We start from the raw sequence: 20,452 nt of genomic DNA on the forward strand, positions 1-20,452 counted from the left end.
CAGTAGAAGTAGCGCATGGTGGTGTGGGAAGACGAAGCACACCGAATGGAGGCGGGAAAAGTTATTTGTGCGCCAACGAGAAATGGTACGGAAATATATAAATGTGTGTAAATAAAGAGTAACGAAGAATAGTACAGAATTTAATGAACATGGGAAAAAGAAACAAAAAACATAATAAAGTGAATCAGTATGTAAAATTAAAAGTTTGTGCTCTGGTGTATTTTTGTTACCCGGTTGTTTATCGGATATCATTCAAGAGTCGTTAACACTTTTGCGTAAAACAAGACAAAGTTTTACTTTTATATTCTCTGCTACTCTTTCTTTCAGTTTTCAGAAGCTTCTAAGATTGCTCGCTAACTTTCAATTATCGTTTCTTTTTTTCCCAACCAGCGCCTACTTGGTATGTCTTCTTTGCATAACTGATTTAAGCTACACGGGACACAGACCCTCTGTAAACCATGACTAGTGTTTTGTAAACACACATGCAACACTTTCCCGTGAATTCGATCGTTACGTCCAAACGATACTCTTGCGGCAGTAGGATATATCAATATCCTTCATTAAAACGCTTGCCTTCTCTAAACCCCAGCTACACTTCTCTTTGATTTTGAACCTGCTTTCATCCTTTTTGCTTTTTTTTCATTTACTTTTGTACCCTTTAACTTTAGGTGTCTTATTGTTCTACTCTGTACTTGCTTTTTCTCCCTATATTTACACGATTTAAAATCTGCTTCTTGTGCTCGCCCACTGCGACCTTCTTTTATGTAAAAAAGATAAACTCAATACGAAAGAAATAAGAACAGGTCGACTCGGAACTTCCGGTACTTCAACAAAATGCTTTCGGGAACTCAACAAACCGGCGATTGTGGAGATCGGCTTCCCAATCAATCGAGTTCCGTCTTTATGGGATAAAACTGTCTACTTAACGACCAGTACAGCTAAATTATAATTATATACAGCTCGCTGGCTAGTTGCAGCCGGAAGCATCACGTGGAAGCAAGTTTTCGAATCGTAAAATAGCTCCTCCACATTGACAAACCATGCAAGGGATAGGAATGGAAAACGGCAATATGTTTGAAGTGCTAGCGACTATTTAAAACAGTTTAAAGAGTGAATACTCCTGGCAATGAGGAAGGTTGTTGTAAGTTCCTCCGAACTTTTACCTAATTGGGTTGTTTTTCTTTCCGATCACATTTCGAAAGGAATTCTCTCTCGTGAGGATCACAGATGGGGCGGAAATGAAAAATGACCCCTGAAAGGGTGCCTGGTATGTGGCTATTTATGGTTTGTACTTTCCCCCATCGTTGGGTCTCTGTTTAAGGTTGATTTCAGTTGTTTTATACAGAGAATCCCCACGCCTAATCCAGCTTTAAACATTCACTGAAGAATTTACCAAGCGTATGGTAAAGATGCGGACGGACACCGGCCAAACTGTGATCCTCATCCGGGTAGCTCTGTAGGGATGGGGGAAAGCAAAAAGGGTTGTGAGCGGTCGGAGGTAGCGAATACAACGCAGGCGTCGTGTTACTTACCACCTGTTTGAACTGGATGTCGTGCGTTTCGAGGGCACGGGACAGTTGCATCGCCTGCTGGAAGTGCACGTTGTCGTCGTAGGTGCCGTGCACAAGCATGTAGGAGCGATTGCGGAATTGTTCGTGTTTCGCCGTCAACCGAGACTCTTCGTAGCCCCGACGGTTGTCGCTCGGGCTCGGCAATCCCATATAACGTTCGGTGTAGATTGAGTCTGAAAGTAGTTGCGAAAGTGTCCGCTTAGTACGGTCGGTCAGAATCTAAGCATGCGGTTCCCAAGACATACCGTAGAACGACCAATCGGTCACGGGTGCAACCGAAACGGCACACTGGAACACATGGTTCGTGTCCTGTGCAAGTGCCATCGCCGATGCGTACCCTCCGTAGCTCCAGCCCCAGATGGCGATACGCTCCCGGTCGACGTAGGGCAGCAGGTCGGCCAACTTGCGCGCCCCAGTGATCTGATCCTGCACCTCGACCGTACCGAGCTGGCGGTAGATCTGGAACATTAGCCGATCGCCCCGATTGCCGCTTCCCCGGCCGTCGATCTTGGCGTACACGACCGAGCGGTTCGAGGCGAGATGCGTACCCCAGCCGATCGACCAGCTACCGACGACGTTGGCCGAGTTCGGACCACCGTACACGTCCACCAGCATCGGGTGCTTGACGTCTGCGCTGGTTGTGTTCACGCCCGGCGGAATCAGCAGCATCGCCTTCGCCGTGAATCCGTTGCCGAGATCGAGCTCGTGGATTTCCACGCGCGGAAGTGCCTTGCCCTTGAGTAACCGCTCGACATGTCTGTTCGATTCCCATTCCTTGATTAGTTTCAGCTGAACGTCTATTGAAGAAAAACGAGAAACAGTTATATAGTAATTTGGATGCTAAGAAAGATAAGTACGAAAAATCCTAATTTGTTTCTTGCTAGGATAAAGATTTCACAAGAACAGTATTGACTAGTTCATGGCGCTCGAAAGGACCTTTCCATCGTTAGAAAATTTATTTACCCAATACAATCTAATTAGCCTTTTTGTACGAAAATTAGTGTTTTACTGCGCTTACTTTGCTTCTACAGTAAGCTTCTGTCAATGTAATCAATGATGAATCACCTTTTTATCATATAATATCTCTATTTAATTTTAATTCGGTCATATTCACTCATATCAATCTTTGTATTAGCTGTTTGTAATTTTTCTGATATAAGCATCATATAATATATCATCATATAATATATATCGAAAAATATGATGAAAGTAATGGAAAATACCTGACAACAAATTCTCAGCTTAGCGAATTTGCTGAGATCAAGAGAACAGCATATTTCGGTGTGATCAACGTTTAATTTAACTTTCTTGTGGACCTTGATCCAATTGACCGAGGTTAAATTCTCTTGATTGTATAAATTTCACAGTACGTGAGAACACATTCAAGCGTATTTTTTGGCAAAGCTAAGACTCAAGGATCAACATTTTCGATATATTGCTTTGTAGTGAAACCTACCGTTTGATCCTTCGGCGACGCTCCAGTGAAACACGTGACTCCAGGGAATATTGGGACCACGCGCCTCCAGCACCAGATAGTTGTCACCGCTCATCGGGCTCATCTGTGCGTTGAAGACGCTCTGGTTCGCACTAACTTCCACATCGCACGTCAGACACTGTGCCGTTGCACCCGGCTTGCCATCGATGGCGTACACGTGCAGCACGTGTGATTCCTGCTCGGTGTTGGCGGTATAGAAGATCAGATTGCTGACACCGTCCCACTTGAGGATTTCCTGCACGACAAACTTGCCGCTAGTAAGCGGCACGACCGAGCGTGGCTCCGTGGTCGAGATCATGGTGATGTGTTTGTAATCGCCGGCCGAACCCTGGCTCTGCGAGGCAATCACGAGGAAGTGCGTACCGTCCGCGTTGAATACGGGTGCACTGAACAGATCCAACCAACCGCCACTCTGATTGATTTCGTGCACCGTCATACACTGGTCGCCTTCGCCGGCGGCCGGTTCGGTGGTCCGGCAGGAGCGCATGATTGCGTGGTTCTGCACGCGGTTCATCCAGATCGTCACCAGGCGGTCGTTTGTCCAGCCGACGCTCGTGATGATGTGGTCCTGGAGCGGCGAGACGAGCTCCTGCGGGGGCAGCACCTCCTGCATCTTCTGCTCGCGCAGATCGTACTGGAACAGGTGAACCTCGGGGTTCTTCGTGCCCACCTTCGGGTAGTGCAGGGACAGCTCGTGCGGGTACTGGTAGTCCGGGTTGCCCGGCGGACCGTAGATGGGAATCTTCATTAGCGGTGTCTGGGTGTCGTTGAAGCGAATGAACGCGATCCGTTGGCCGTCGGGCGAAAACCAGGTGGCAATGTTGGTGGAGAACACCTCCTCCTCGTACACCCAGTCCGGAATGCCGTTGTACACGCTCGCACTGCCATCGGTCGTGATCTGCACCTCGGTCGCAGTTGGACTCTCCCGATAGTACAGGTTGTTCTGGTGCACAAAGATAAACGAGTGTCCTACCGGACCCCACTCGACCAGGTTCAGGGCGCGCTGTGGAGGGAGAGAATACCATCTGCATGAAATTTATCCTCGCCAGGAAGAAAACGTCTAGTTGATTCATACCCTTTCCCCGCCGACGTTCACCGGGTGAATGTGACGCGTTCCCAAATCTACTATATCGTACACGGCGAGGTAGCTGTGGCGGAAGATCTTGCTGTAACCGCGCGCCACCAGCAGGAACTTTCCATCCGGCGACAGGTCAAACTTGAAGCCCTGCAACAGATCTTCGTACCGCGAGCTCAGCAGCATCCGTGTGGCGTTCTCCACCGGATCGTACAGCATCACCGCACCAAAGTCGTCGCGGTAGATGATCTTCCCGTTCGACGTCCACGTGCCGGAGTACCCGCTGGCCGTCAGCCGTCCGGAGAGGAAATCTTGAAGGGTGATCGGATCACCACCGCCCGACACGATCGGGGCCGTTTCCGGCGGCACGCCTTCATCGTTGCTGGCCGTCACCATTACGACGAGCGCGACGGCGATCACGGTCAGGATGACGGCCAGCGTACCGAGCAGCAGATACCACCGGAGAGTCTTTTTCCCCGTTCCGACCAGCTCCTGTGAAAAGTAGCGATGAAAAAAAAACATTATAAAATAAACTGAAGCGATTTGAAAAGATTCTAAAATTAATTCGATTAGCTGAGAGGTACAACGTTTACGTTTTCATACAAAACCCATGTGATCTTCATTTTCCATACTCAGCATGAATTGCAATAGGATTGTACTTTTCGTAATCGGCTAGCACCCTTATTTGTCGTCATCAGCTAACATCCAAAGGAAGTTAATCGAGCTCCTCTTGTGCTTAGCCCTTATCGGGTGATGGATTGATGGTTATAAATGTATTTGCGAACAATACTACCATCTATCTATAATAGCCACTCGCGCCGCCTTCTCGGCACATCTTATCGGGCGAAGACAGTTGTAATTTTTGAATGACCAAATTGCTCCCGATTATCGCAAAAACTCAATCGATTGGTTGCGATGGGTGTTATCGGGGCACCTGTTATTGATTCGATAGTGGCAGTCACAGGTGGAATCGCATAGACATTTGACCGTTGGTAAATAAGCTTAGTTGAATTTGGAAATATTTTACTTCATAATAATCGATAGCCATCTTCCATCGAGGGATGCACTCAACTTTTGACAACAGTTGCGTTGGAAAAAATATGTTCATGCCACATGAAAATATGATCTTTTTAATTATTTTCTGTAATAAACATGAATGCTGTTTGAATTTCCATTGCTGCGATTGTTTGTGTCTGTTTTTTAGTTACATTTCATATAAAACTACTAACTATAGGATGAAAAGTGTAATAATAAAGTGTTTTAAAAGTTAACACAATTATTTGATCTAAATATTGATAAACTTATCTTCATCCATTCAACGATCGCGTAAGATATAGTTAAACACATCATTTGATGGATATAAATAAAGATAAGATATATAATTAAACACATCATTTCCGGTATCATTTGTTGAATGATTGTTAACTCAAGCTTTTCCCAAGTATTTATAACCCTTGAGGAAAATAAGCGACTTTGGGCAATGGCTTCGCAAAGAGTAATACATTGAAATCAATACTGATTATTAATACTTCAACCATTGGGTTGGAGCGATTTTTCAAACAATTTTGCCATTCAGGCCGATTGCTTATCAATTCGTTTCTTTAACAAAATTTCCATTGCAGCGATTATTCGTCCACAAGTTTTGATAACTTGTCGTTTTGAACATGTATTGCTTTTTGCTTTTTCCTTCACTTAACCATTGGATTGCAGCAGGTGGATTAATGTTGTTTTAATTCTCCTTTCCCACGAGGGTTCATCGGTATCATGCAATCCCACCTGAGTGCATTACTTCCCGACGAGCTATTCATGTAATCACAACATCGCATTGCCTATGCCCCGGGACACGCGGTCCATCTTCGCGTCGGCCACAAGCGGGCAGCCGGTATCACACTTCCCAAGCCGCTGCTGCCCGTCATAACATAATGTCTCAGTTTTTGGATATGCTGCGCTCACTCTGCTGGTTCGGGGGAACCCTAGCGAATGGTCGTTACGTAGAGCCACAATATCAACAACCCCACGACGACGGTAACCGGTCATGAAAACTCGTTTCGAGTGTTCGGCTTCGGTCGCGTAATGCTCTCGAAACCGGGCCGTCCGGCTTCGACGTGTTTGGCGCGTGGGTCCGATAACGTGGGGTTGCATTTCTTCGACCATCGGAAGCTTATAATGATAGATACTACGACGGGCCGTCGGAGCGCTCAGTGGCGTTCGTTTTCCTTACGCATTAGTGGGAAAGCGCGACCGCAACTAATTGCACACGATGTGCCGTAGAAAGTGCTCTAGGAAAATTGGCTTGCCATCGTTAATACGGTTCAGTTTTCCTTCTAGATGCAGACCCATGCGGTGTTGTGTGGATTGTGACGGACGGTGCGCAAAGGAATGATCAACCTTGCCTGGACGCCGTTTAGCACAATTTTCCGCTGGTCCTTCTCATTCACTTTCACGCCACGTAAATGGCACAAACAAACCCCGCGTGCACGTGGTACGCGAGGTGTTGCATTTCGGGCGGATCATTAGTTGGCATGCAGACGGCGTACTGCACCGCGACACACTTTGGTGTTTTCCTTCCACAGCCACTTCGGACAGTTCGGTGCATGTAACCACTTTGTTTGCGTTGGGTTTTTGGGCAACCCACTGTGGCCACACTGTCGGGAAATCCCCATGCGCTTCCGCGTGACGTCGTTATAGCTTCCGCCGTTTATTACCTCCTAAAACGAGAATGACACGAGGTGGAGGAGTTGTTCATGAAATCGAGTGAGTGAAAGAGTCGTTGACCGGCGTTTGAGCGTTGTTGGTAAGCGATCGCGTTATTATTAAACATTACGCCGTGCAACCCTCACACCAAATTTGTCCGACATGCGGTAATTTATTCGTATTTACAATTAAGCGTGCTTCAGGCAAATGGAGCACAGTGTATAAGCCCTCGTTGTTTTTTAGTATTGTGCAACCAGTGTGACGTAACACAAATTGGCCCACGATCGCGATCGTAAACTCGCAGGTAGGAGTAATACCGTTTCGCAGCGAAATTCGACATGGATTTAGATAGATTGTGTCTGGAACGATTTACGTTAGCCAGGTTTATTATCCGGTTTTGAATGTCACATTTCAAGGATTTATAAAGAATGGCTTCAACGGAGGAAGACAGATTGATTTTAAATGACGCATTCGCGACGTGTTCAAACGACCTACATTTAGACGAAGGTGAGCGGAAGCTCTATCTTTACCTGATCCGAATGTCCAATCTCGATGGAGTTTCCACTGGAGGCTGCCATCGTGCCGCTGCAGCAGGTTTCTCACCAGAACCAAAACACCGTCTATCCTAAACTGTACACCTTCTTCTGCACAACGTTTTACTAAACACACACTTTTGGTGGAAGAAATAAAGCCATGGATTTCTGGAAAAACCGCCACACGAACCGATCCGACCGAGGATCGTACACTTATGCCACGTTATCGTGATATTGGCTAAAGACCGTCTTGGCAATCACCAACAACACCTCACGATGGGTCCAATTATTCAGCTGCACGGATTGAAGCGAATACTGAAGACTACCAACACCCCGTTGAATCGTTTATTAGTGTACGCGTGTGGCCCCTGAAGGAAACGGTTCAACCGGAGACGACGTCAGAGCAGACGAATTTGGTACACGATTCCCAAAGACCGCGACCAACTGTTCAAACACTGTGTACACGTTCCGCCCGAACTAGGTGCCATCGCAAACGGAGTAGCTTTTTACGAAATAATTAACTGCCTACAAAAGCTCTGCGTGTAAGAGATCTCTCGATGGAAAATTTGACAAATATTATCACTTTCATCAGTTTACGCCTCGAGTTACTGCATTCCCTGCAATTGCTGATAGCGTCCGTCTATCAGCTGTCCATTGCCCATCCATGGGGTATGTTTGTGTTATCAGCTTGTCGTCTTGGAATCAGACCAATTAGATTAGTGTGTTAACATGCTGATAAGCGTTACATGACCCATAACAACTTCCAATTATAACGGTTTGGGGGTTCAATAAGCTTTACTTCTTTCCTATTTTCGAGCGCAGTTCATATCAAAAGCTTCCTTGGCGTAGTTAAACTTCATATATTAGTATAAACTAAGCCCGAATCCGTACCGTTATGTTTCTGTTATTCCGAATAAAACGCGTGATAATATTGTAAAACATTCTAATCATACACTACGTATTATTTAAAAATGATAATCTTGTTTAGTTTGTAAGTTGTGCCAAAAGAACAATTATGTTTGAAGAACAATGATGTATTGAATGTGTTATGCCAAATAACTAAAAGTTCGTAAAAATATTGAATCTGCTGGACAGTGTTTTGTTTATAAACAGAGAAAGCAAGAGGTTTGATAATTTGTTCGTATCTTCCGCCTTGCTGGGAGCTATTCGATCACCACCCATTTTCAATCAATGTCCATAAGGAGACAATCACCTTCCTGTTTCAATCAAAGCTGGCCTTCTTTGCTGGCCATCGGATAGTCAATATTGTCCGCTTATGGTGTCGTGTAAAATCTTCATAACTTCCGGCGCGCGTCAAGCGGTAGTGCCTTCCTGCGCAATATCAATTACTTTTCCTTTTCCTTTTCCGAGCTCGTCGTGCCCCAACGAGCGTGTAAGTTTCCCGCTTGACAGATAGGTTGTTTATGGTAATTTAACTCTCCTCGCGTTGCAATCGCAACACCTTCGCAAAACATTTAGCAACCATTATCTAGCCTTCCTACTAGCCGGGTTCCTCTTGCCCGGTAGAGTTCGGAGTGGCGGGTGTGTGAACGAACAATTGCGAATTACTGGCAATTTTCCACGCTCCAAGCAGGTGCGATGATAATCGGCATGGATGCCGTGCGGTGAAAATGGTAATCGGTGTTCCATCTTAAACTATTTGTAAACCGCACCGCACATCACCGAAAAGTGCGCTGTAATTTGAGTATTTGTACCGCTTTCCTTTTCGCTTCGCCTCTCCGTGGGGAAAACTTCAAGGTATAGGAGTAAGATAAGCCCGCGAACTGGCGAACGAAGGCGAACGGGCGTATCTAGGCGTTGCGCATCTTCTTGTTCCACGTTGGTGAGCGGGAAAATTAATGGCTTTAATGTGGGCTGGCTGGTAGTTAGTACTATGCTGTGTCATTTTGTTGCTCATACCCGACTCGATGGTGAATCAGATCCCTTTTCTCGAAAGTACAATATGTTTTACTTTTTTGATACAAGTGTACAGTCCGGATCATGGAAATTCCCTTCGATGATGACTGTCAAAGGTTTCGGCCATGGAAATTATCTCAATTGCGTCAGTTGCTTTGAGTTAGGAGGCTTTATTGTCAGAATCACTGAGTTCTGAGCCTAATAATGATTCGCTCTAATTATGATTCATCGTAAACTTATTCAAATTGATTAACCGATTTGTCACCCTCATCGGTTCACTACACTCATCTTCTCTTCTCTACCAACGTTGATGATTGCTTTCCGTTCCGTTCGGGGTGAAATATAAATTTTCCTTCCCGCTGAGGGGAAAGTTTGTGCCTTACCACTGTTGCCTCCGTGAACGTTTCCATCAGGTCAATTTTCGTTTGATTATGAATTGAAATCGCACAACGTCTACGAACAAACTGAACATCCAAGCTGACGAAGAAGCGATGGACTGCCTGGAACGGATGAAATGGAAGCCTGCCGGCCATCGTGGAGTTTTTCTTGCCGAGCAACACTAATCCATCGTGGTGTGCGTTCTCAGTTCGATTAACATTAATTAACCCATTCAGCCGATGGCACTGCTTGCTTCATTTAACGGCTGCAACGGCTGACTGTCCTTTCCCAAAAGAGCCGACACGACCGTTTCATCGTACTTCGCCGGAGGCAAGTCTCGAAATCTTAGCTTCGGTCGCAGGCTGTGACGAAGCGATTTATTTGGAGAACTTTGTCGCCCCCTTCCCATGGTCACATGGAACACATTTTCCGGGTCAGAAACGGCCCAACTTTACGTTGAACCATTAGTGTCGTGTGTGTAGTTTTCCGAGCTAGATTGGCCATGGATGAATCCAGCAAGTCGTGTCTCATCGTACTTGAGATGCAAGGACCGAAATTGGACAGCAAGGGATGGGATGTCCTGGCAAGTAAGTAGCACCTATAAGTACATCCACCAACGCTACCGCCACGTATGGGTGCATCGATGCAATAAAATGAGCGCCAACGCGATGACATACGCCAACAGTGCACTTTTAAAACGTTTGCATTTTTCATGACGCTGTCAAGTAGTATCAGGCAAGGTGGTGGTGATGCTGGTGGTGGCAAGAATGTGCAGATTCTTTCCCCCGTCTTTCTATTTTTTTGTTTCGGACAGAGGACATTCTTGAAGGGGACGTTTGGCGGAACATCCTTATTCCGCTTACACGGACACATTGTCGTCGGTTCTTCCGGAGGAAAGTCATCTTTCTCATGCACGTAAATGCTTCCCCACCACTCGCCACTCGGAGTCACACTTGTCTCAAGACCTTTCGTAGTTCGCCGACTTTTGCCCAGCTAGACTCCTATGCCTTTTCTTTCCCTCGTTTGCCTGCTCGTTCGGACACTTGTGGCCGCCTTCCGTCCCATTTTTCTGTATGTTTCAACAGCTATACCACGTCGTCTCGTGCTGTTTTCCTGTCAGCGGCTCTAACAAGAAAATTGCAGCAGCGTGACTGCACAAACGTTACATTATTGATGTAACACAAAGTTTTCCTCTTCATCGTCTAGTTCATTGATGAACCTGACCCGGATGAAAAACGATGTTTTGTGAAGTTTCATTAAAGTTAAGCGGACATCACATGGTACTGGTACGGGAAGATGCTTTATAGTGGAGCGAGATGGGAGATTTTTAGATCCTTCCCCGATCCCATTCATCAGACAAGTGCTCACGTCAAGCCCGGATATCGTCCATTGCAATCTACCCGTATCGGCTATGGTGGTACAATGTAGCATCATCAGGAGACACGAGTCATGGTCCACCTTTCAGAAACATTCTTTAATTGCTTCTTCAGGCCATCGATCAACCGTGGAGTAATTTTGGCCAAAATCCAAAACATTCCACGAGCTTCGAGGAATTTTCCGAATAATTTGAGAGGTAAGACAATCATCATGATAGGATATACAGTCTGTTCTCGAGTTACGCGGTTCTCGACTTACGCGGATTCGGAGATACGCGGTTTTCAAAATTTGACAGTAGATTGGGTTTATTACATCGATTTAAATTCCTGAGATGTACAACCACACGAATAAATATGTAAATTACACATTTGCATAACTTACGCTTTTTATTTCGTTTGGTGCAATTTATGTTGTTTGAATACGCTTGCATTGCATTCATATTAATGAACAAAGAAAAATTTTGAATATTCTATGATACATGTACACAAGAGCTCGATCTCTTAACTCCTTGTATAAACTATGTGTCAAGCAATATTCGAGATACGCGGAAATTCGAGATACGCGGATTTCTCTGGTCCCCATTATCCGCGTAACTCGGGAACAGACTGTACCACAATTAGGGACGCTTGGAAACTCCATAGCTCTAATAAGACAAGATGAAACCTTGACCGGTTAAGGTATTTTTACGATTTCAAAAATATGTTTCTGTGTTTTCTCCAGAACAATATTATTCGTACGTTTTCCGGTGTTATACCACCGATATGAAAGTGTGAGAATCCTTAAACAAATGCCGCAAGCGAGTCAAAAGATATCAATTCGACCCGCATCGGAAGCAATTGGCTATGATGGCGGTAGTATCATGTGTTGCTAGGAAATTATTCTCTCAATTTTTTCCACTTTCTATTAGTATTATTTCAACATAAATCTATAAACTGACGAAGGAAGCAATGGCCGTTGTTATATTTGACTGCTATATCCAAATTTTAGTTTTGTTCTTGTCTTTTGTTTTAGTTATCTAATATTTAATAATAGTTTACATTTTTTTGGAAATTTACATTTTTTCTTTTATTAAACATTTTTCTGCATCATATATTAGCATTGATATTTAACATAAGGCAATTACTATAAACTACTACTTCTTTTCATCATGTGAAATAATCATAAGACACTGCTTTCATGCATCAATTTCCCATATAGCGTGTCATACTCTCCTTTCGTGAAAGCTAATTTTCTTTATGATCATTTCATATCATTCATTGTCTACTGAACGCTACACTACTATCGCTAGTGTAACTGATATTTTGCTGCCTTCTTCGGTCTCTGGGAATTAAATACTACTTGCCTGGCACCAAGTATCAGAGGCCAGATCTATCACTTAACGTTGACCTTTCGATACATTGGACCTAACACAACGCTTCGGTGTGATGGTCCACGCCATCGGAGAGTGTTTGTGACGATCAAGATTCACACTTCCCCGTCTAGTCCTCACTCGAGGAGAATAAAGTTTCTTTCCGTCAGCCGCAGGAAATATCAACGCATCTCGCGTCGCGTGTGAAGCCCCCAGTTGTTTAACATAGGATTTGAAGCAAACGATGGTGTGTGTCGTGGAAGACATATCGGTTTGATCGATCGGAAGAAAACTATAGCCAATATTCCACTGGCAGGGTTTGTTGTGTGTGAGAACAAAATGCTCCAAACGTCACGCAGTGATGGCGATGGTGACATTTATGATTTCAGACACCGTGAGATATAGACCAGGTGACCGTGTGGCACCGAGCAGTAAACAACGTGCATCCTCCGGCCATTCGGAACCGGTAGACCTTGAGAGAAGATGCAAAATATTAAACCTACCCCTAAGTAGAAAATCCACAAATACACGAAATGTACCTCCACCGTACACACATCATCAATATGTGCTCACGTGGCATGGTTGTGAAGGTAACAGCAAGGCTTTGGCAGTGGACAAACCAAAAGAAGAAAAAAAGAGACTTATATTTCCAAATCCAAATGAAATTCACCAAAATGGCATCGATTGCACACCATCGATCGAGCCGAGGTTGTGGGCACAGCATCCGGAGCGAGCTAAAACCGGTTCCATAGGTTGATGGAGACGCTATACCTTGTCAAGCATGGTCACGAATGTTGCTAACGAAAAAACAGACCTTGGTATAGCCTTTTACTGGTGCTGTTCGTTTCGAGTGCAGGTATTTATTCTCTTCGGTAATGCTGTGGAATTTGCACAAACCCACAAGAACCATTTTTTTCCATCCACTCAGACGGTGCTGTAATGCTACTGCGGAGAATACAACCTTGATTGACACATAAGTTATCTAATACATGCTATTAGTTTGTCAAGGCATAAAAATGTTGTTTCTAAGGAATGTAAAGGTATATCTGTACAATTTCAACTGTTATCTAAATCGTCAATTATCTTTCCAACACTAGCTTATCTGATTGAGCGTGGGGGACACTAATGTAACAATCTGTCATAAAATGTATTTTATGAGCCAACGTGACATCGACAGAAAAATATCACAGGTAATTTAAAACAATACAGCATTGCCCTAGAAAACTCTGGCGTACATTTTAGTGAAAGAAGGCGGCATTTAAAAAAAGTAAAACACTTTTACCGAACAAATAAAACTGTTGTTGGTGTGGTACATGATTTATGAACCAACCGCTTTCACCCTCTGATGCAACAACGCATCAGTGGTAAAGTGCAGCGTACCAAATTTTTCGTTCTGAAGCGCAATTCAGCTGTGTTTTTATGCATCCAGAACTACTATAACCATTCGTCGTAAATCAAACCACGTGCGCGGTGGGTTAAAGTCCGGAAAAAGGGAGAAAAGAACGGTGACAAAAGTGATGATGCATTGCAACACGCAAAATACCAACGACTGCTCCACCACCCATGTATAGCAGGGAATGGGAAAAGCATTGGAGAACTGCATTCTCAGGCAACACGACGACTAACACTTTGGCTGAGATGGCGTTCTTGATGCCGTAAAAGACGTGTTCTCGGTGAAGTAGGATGTTTGGTAAAGGAAACGTGTTGTTGGTGCTGAAAATGTCCTATTGTGTATCCCATTACATACACAAATTAGATAATAAAACATGATGAATGAATTCGTTTCACCAGCATCATCCGACCCAGAAGGTGTGTAGGGAAGTGTAGCTTGAACTAGGAGATAAGTTTAGCATAGCGTACACACGCCAAAACATCACACTTAAGTTTTGCAATCCCCATTCGTGTATCACAGAATAATTTCACGTATTTGGTTGAACATTCACTACTTGATGAATCTCATTTGTCGCGAGTTTCCATGGTAACGACGAAAATATCCACACGCGTACACTGCCTTGGGTACCACAAATTACAGCACGATTACGAGACGGTGCTGGTGATTGCCTTTGGTTTCCCGGTTGTCGTTTATTTTTCTGCCTTCAAATATGTATTCCCGCCACGGGTGGCGAAGGAGCAACTTCACAATGGTCACGATTTGATCATTACGCGATTGAGGTGGCGATGAGTTCTTCCTGGAGTTAAAAGCAGATACGCCGTCGTATACGCGCGCGATCCGCGGGAGGTAAGTTAATTTGGTTAAATCGGTTAGATACCATAGCACAACACACAAAATTTAAAATCACACCATGAAGAAGATCATGGCTTTGTTTTTGTTAGGTGCTCGCGCACACCACCCTGGGAAAGGAATTGCGGTCCACTGCGTTGATCTCGCGAATCGCGATCGAGCGCACACCCATACAAACTGATCCCGCGCACAGAGGCTTGGCCGCGGCGTAGCGCCCACCACTGGTTCCGATGGACCGTATTACGCACCCCTCGAGAACTGACCGCACAGAGAAACAGGCGCACGGCGGTCTCTACACAGCCGAGACCGTTCGACAGTACCAAACCGAACACGACGAGCACCGGACGAATACTGAACTGCCGGTTCATGGATACCACGGTTTAGCGCCCGGCGGTGGATCCCCTAAAACGCTCCCACTTTGAGCTCACGCCATAGCGAACGTACATCCCACCTCCGACGGACCGCATTCCAGCGCACTGTTGGCGCTTCGTTTTGCTCTACTCGCGGTTCCTAGTAAACAGAGAGCATGAGAAAGAGAACATATCGCGTGAGGCGAGTTTAAAACGCGATATGAGCAGAAGTGAGTTTGCTGCTGTTCCGCTGCGTCTGCTCGAAAAAAACAAAGTTTCACACACGTGCGGATATACTTAAAAATATAAAAAAGGATATGGTAGCGATACGAGAACCTCAATAGATTAATTATGTTTGATGTAACGAGATAAAAAACATAAAACTCGCGATCATTGAGCTTTATGCTTTCGTTTTTTAACGGGTACTGTTAATTGGTGGTCCACTTTCCATTTTTGAGAAATCGACCGATTATCTTCCCCCGGACTTTGATTTTGCCGAAATGAATTCAGATGGATCGTGATGGATGTTATTGGTCAAGCTGTGTTATCATGTGTCATTAAAATATTTTCGACCTAGTAAACAACATCAAAGGTTAGTAAATGCTTCAAAAATCTCTTTCGTTAGCCAAAAGTCATCCTATGTACACAAAAAAACTCGTTAGTTATTTTTGTATTTTTTTATCCAGATTGCTACGATCCTTTTTTTTCATGCAACTTAAGGGGAATGCTTAGTACTCTGCCCTGCAAATAGGGCGGGAGGATGTTAAACACAGCGATTTGTTTTTTAATAAAAAACGTAGTTGTTTTGAAAGATACCGAAGAAGGTGATAATGACCGCTTATAGCACAGTCGATTTAGATTGAGCAAGTTCAGAACGCCGGAACTGCAATGTAAAGAAAGTATATCTCGGAAGTATTTTTTGGTTAGTCACATGTAGCATTACAACAAAACCTATGCAAACAGAGTACTGATATGGCAAGGCAGCCTCAATGTTTGAATATAGATTTAATCACATTTCCAGCGAACCCAAAAGTTATTTTAAACTACTTTATCAAATTTTTCAGCGATTTTTTTAACCTGGTTTAAAATGTTATGTATCTTATTGGCGATGCTCGTTTTGCCCTTCTATGGTTCAAATTGCCCTTTACTACCCTATTTTATTGAAAAAAAACTAAGGCTGCTCGAATGAGGGAGAGCTCACTTTTTCACTTCGATTTAAGGTGGTGAGGTGAGATGCGAGAAACTCGCAGACTCCCGCGAAACGTGTTGTAGAGTAAATGTCCGCGGGAACCCCCCTGCAAAACAACGCGATTTTCAAAGGAGAATGACGATTCCGCAGACTCCACGCGGACACGGCTCTCGACTCTAAAAACGCATGGTTCCGTAAACAACGACTTGTTGCCACACGAAGGAAGCGCGCAAAGTGTACACAGAAAGCACCGGCGCCCGTTTCAAAAGCGCATACAAAACGGATAAGCATTGCGGTTTCGGTATCGAATTTCGGCACCGGTGTTAGTCTGGGATCGATTTACAGACCCTTTAGTCCCGAGCGCCATTGTACACATCTTATCTTGTCCTCGTTCGGGGGTCGATTTTCCCTCACATTTCACTTTTCCCGTCAAGGTTAGCCACATCGCTGTTCACCGGCCGTCTTGGTCGCGTTTGGCCAGCATACACTCTGTGTGGCGGCACAATTAGACAATATTATCCACTTGCTCTTATCGGTTGTTCGCCTCGAGAAAGATATGCTTCCAGCGGTGCACGATCAACAGCCGGCATAGTTCGAACCGGAGGCAACCCACATGCAGCAATAGCTTCACGTACGCACGCACGCACGCCCCTCACGGCGGCCTAATCAGGATGGAACCAATTGAAGCGCAGCTAACGGACGATTAAACTTAGAATACGCTTCATTAATTGCTGACAGCGAAAAGAGATTGCTACTGAGAAGACACGCTTAGTGCCGCGCTAATAGGTTTTGAACAAACATGAAGGAAACCCGATGGCAAAAGTTAGTTAATATTGGACCAGTTGAACGTACTGTGGAACAAAACAATGGCAGTATAACTAACATTTTGCAAGATTGTTGCAAATACAATTATTGAACATAATTCTAAGGACTACAACTGAAAATGGAACCACAATCAACATCATTTGTTGAGAGAATCCCCTGTTCGAGAGGACTTCTTCCTTGTTCAAAAAGTAAAGACAGCATCGGTATATGAAATCACGGTAGTGCTAAAACAAGACTAGTACGGCTTGTCTACCAGCTCGACCCACATCTTTATGTGTTCAGCTAGTTGTTCTTTTGCTTGTAAACCGCTTGAAAACAATATACAATCAAGGTTGCTTGATGCGTTGTATTACAGAACACATGCGGGAAACATAGCCCCTTGGGGAAGCCCAAGAGGGGCGTATGATAATTGCTCACCGCGGTAAGCTATTCCTTCGTTGCACTTCGGAACTAGCAATGCACACACCTGGCACCGTACGTCGTGAAGGGCGGTTTAATGAGTGCAGAAGTGCAATGTCTTCAACGTGGCGTTTCACCACAAGGCGGTTAGGGTGGTTAACAATTAACTCCCATTACCTACACCTTGCTGTGTTATCTGTCACGCAAATGAATGTCTTAGTTCATCGATTTTCCCATGGGAAAATAGGGCAACTTTGCGTTGAAAACAATGAAACCCTTAGCTAACTGCCGATAGTCCTTTAGAGGGTATGAAAGACAGCTTAGACGACGATGAAATCTAGCATAAATCGTACATACATATGAAGATCCATGATTGATATCCTTCTTTTCGTGCCATGTCTAGTGGTTGCCTCACCTGGTACATATCGTTGCCCTTGTTGTCTCGACCACCCCGCAGCGGATCCATATCCACTATGACACCCCGCGTGGACCTAAACCATCGTCCTGCGGCTGTCTTCTGCCTATCATTAACACCGCTCAGCAGCCCGCCATCAATGCCGTCCTCCTCCTCCTTATCGAATTCGCTATCGCTGCTGCCGCTGCTACCCGCTGCTAACAGTGTCCGACTGTCGGATTCGTCGAAATCATTCTGTGCCAACCGTCTGTACTCAGTCTTCTTGTGTATGGCAACGTTCATACTTTTTGGTTGTAGTTTGGGCCACACGAACACTTCAAGGATTCAAGCGTTCCTGTTTTTTGCAGGGATGGATAATATGTAGTGCAATATATCAACGATTTGTAATGCTCATTGTTTTGCACGACGGAGTATCGTCCTGAAAATAAATCGAAAAGGTAAACATGAATAAACGAAGGTATCATCGAGCGGGTGTTAGTATATGATAATCTAACTTGAATACGCTCAGTTCCATTCCAACTCCCCTCAAAGCCGTAAATCTCAATGAAATTACACTTGACAACGGGAACCTCAATTATCTCATCTCCTTGGAACAGTCTATCTCGCACGTGAATCCTTTGTGAAGGGATAAACGAAATTCGAAACTATATACAGCTTTCTACCGGGGGCTCGATAGGGGGCTCCGCAGGAGGTAAACAATGAGCAGGATGCTGTATGAAGAGAAGCGCGACAGAAATCGTCCTAGCAACAACAGGAAACCTACTAAAGGACACGTGTACATGGTTTCTAGTGACGAACAATTATCCCCGTAGAAAAGAGATTCTCAAGGGTTGCTTTTGTCGCGGTACAAAAAACAATAAAATATGAACGAAATAAATGTGTATAAATAATCTAAGAATTACTTAAAAATAGGCCCATAATATTGTTAGAATTTAGTAGCCCAATTTAAAATTACATGATGTATGCTGCGAATCACTGTCCTAGAAGATCCCCTTCATCTTCGTTATTCTGCTTATTATATTAAAATAGCATAGTGTGTTGTTATATCAAAATAGCATAGTATTTCCTGCTTGCAGAGGATAAAGTTACCCAGAAACCAAGTGCCGATTGTAATGATGTTTCACTGGTAATTGTGTTTTCTTCCGCCAATTTGTATTTTATCTTCAACGATGTTGTGACTTATCAATGATTCTTTGCGCCAATCTGTGGCACATAATTTCCGGCGCCTTTTAAATGCCATTGATCGCGAACGGCAAGCAGGTAAAATGTATGTATCAACACGTTTCTGTATCGATTTGTCCCCATGGTTCGTTCTGTTTCAAAGTTCCCCATCCTATGTGGCTTTTCTTGCCTCTGGCAGCAAACAATAATGAAATCATCTTAAACACACCGTCGACAACGTGACCGATGTCTGCTATCGTGGTCCTCTGAAGGAGAGTTGAAAAAGTGCATGCTTATCATTCGACGAGCAACATTCCTTGTGCAAACTTTAGTTATACTGGTTCGTATTATTGGTTCTGTGTACAGAAAAGTGTCTCTTGCATAAAGGCAAATACTTTCTCACTACTCCACCTTCAACTTTTGCTGCTCCATTTATGCACGTGGACGATGTTTTGTCTTTCCCAACCACCAATAACATGTTTTGCGAGGATTATACCGACCTGTTCATGCTGCTTATGGAGTGGTGGGTTTTAAATAAAATGCTGCGGCACCTTACCGCTGTATGTGAAATAAGATCAAACTCGGGTTGGAAAGGGCCGTCGGTAAGAAACCGTTGTTGCTGTTTCGAAGCGATTTAAAACCCACACAGCAAGAGAAAAGCGATAGTGGATTCTTTCCAACCCCCGAACAGTTACCACTACGCCATCAGTTCCTTCGTCAACGTGCTGTGGGAGCTTAGAATACGGAACAGTCACCCTTCACTGGTACTGTTTATTTACGCCAACAAGTGCTGGAACCGTAGGGCAAAAGCACGTTGTTCCAGCTGGGTACATAAAGTGCAGGAAACTCTTTTTATCGAGATGCCAGCGATTCAAGATAAGGTGGCGTTGGTTTTTTGCATCCGATTCAATTTGATGACGTTGAATGGGTCGTTTCCAATACCGGATACACCGAGTTTTACTGCACAAATTTCATTTCTAAAAGCAAAAACAAAAAGGATGTGGTATATTTTTCCAATACTTCGAAAGTTGGAAAAAATGATTTGATTTTGTCTTATTTATTGGGGAATCTGAAAATAAACAAAACGAAACAAAACAACGCATCTCGCGAAGCTGACGCACAGACACAAAGAAAGAAAGCAGCTCCACGCGATCAGCAGATGATGCTCCCTGCTTGACCTCAAAATGTTTCGCACACTACTTAAGGAACCATCTGTGATCGCGGACATCTTTACCGCTGATCACTTCTCTCCCTTCACCACCAACACGTGGATCGCGGATGGCAGACGCCACCGTTCCACCATCCCCATACAACCAACAAGGTTTGTGTATGTGTGTACAACGTTGAATTTTCCGCTGCGCACAAGGTCTTTTTCTCAAGTGCTTCAAAGCGATCGCTTCGGAACACCATGACCTACCACCCGCGACCAACCGACCATTGAATCGCCCTTCTTACCTTCGATCACAGTTGGCGTGGTTTGGTA

General features: G+C 44.5%; 1 protein-coding gene across 4 annotated transcripts; it reads right to left on the reverse strand.

Moving 5' to 3' along the window:
- Positions 1-336: 336 nt before the first annotated feature.
- On the reverse strand, positions 337-18,090 carry LOC131261048 (venom dipeptidyl peptidase 4). 4 transcript variants are annotated; one of them, XM_058262940.1, is made up of 7 exons: positions 14,879-14,969; positions 7,366-7,505; positions 4,142-4,633; positions 3,028-4,069; positions 1,817-2,368; positions 1,533-1,744; positions 337-1,454 (listed from the first exon to the last, which is right to left on the reverse strand). In XM_058262940.1, exons 2-7 carry the CDS (start codon positions 7,411-7,413, stop codon positions 1,359-1,361), a joined length of 2,442 nt encoding a protein of 813 aa, XP_058118923.1. In that variant the 5' UTR covers positions 7,414-7,505; positions 14,879-14,969; the 3' UTR covers positions 337-1,358. The 4 variants fall into 4 exon arrangements, with proteins under 4 accessions (XP_058118923.1, XP_058118924.1, XP_058118925.1 ...); XM_058262941.1 differs by having other exon boundaries at positions 14,894-14,949; XM_058262942.1 differs by lacking the exon at positions 14,879-14,969 and adding an exon at positions 14,659-14,700.
- Between the last annotated feature and the right edge of the window lie 2,362 nt (positions 18,091-20,452).

This window comes from Anopheles coustani, chromosome 3 (assembly GCF_943734705.1).
Source record: "Anopheles coustani chromosome 3, idAnoCousDA_361_x.2, whole genome shotgun sequence".
Classification (NCBI taxonomy): domain Eukaryota; kingdom Metazoa; phylum Arthropoda; class Insecta; order Diptera; family Culicidae; genus Anopheles; species Anopheles coustani.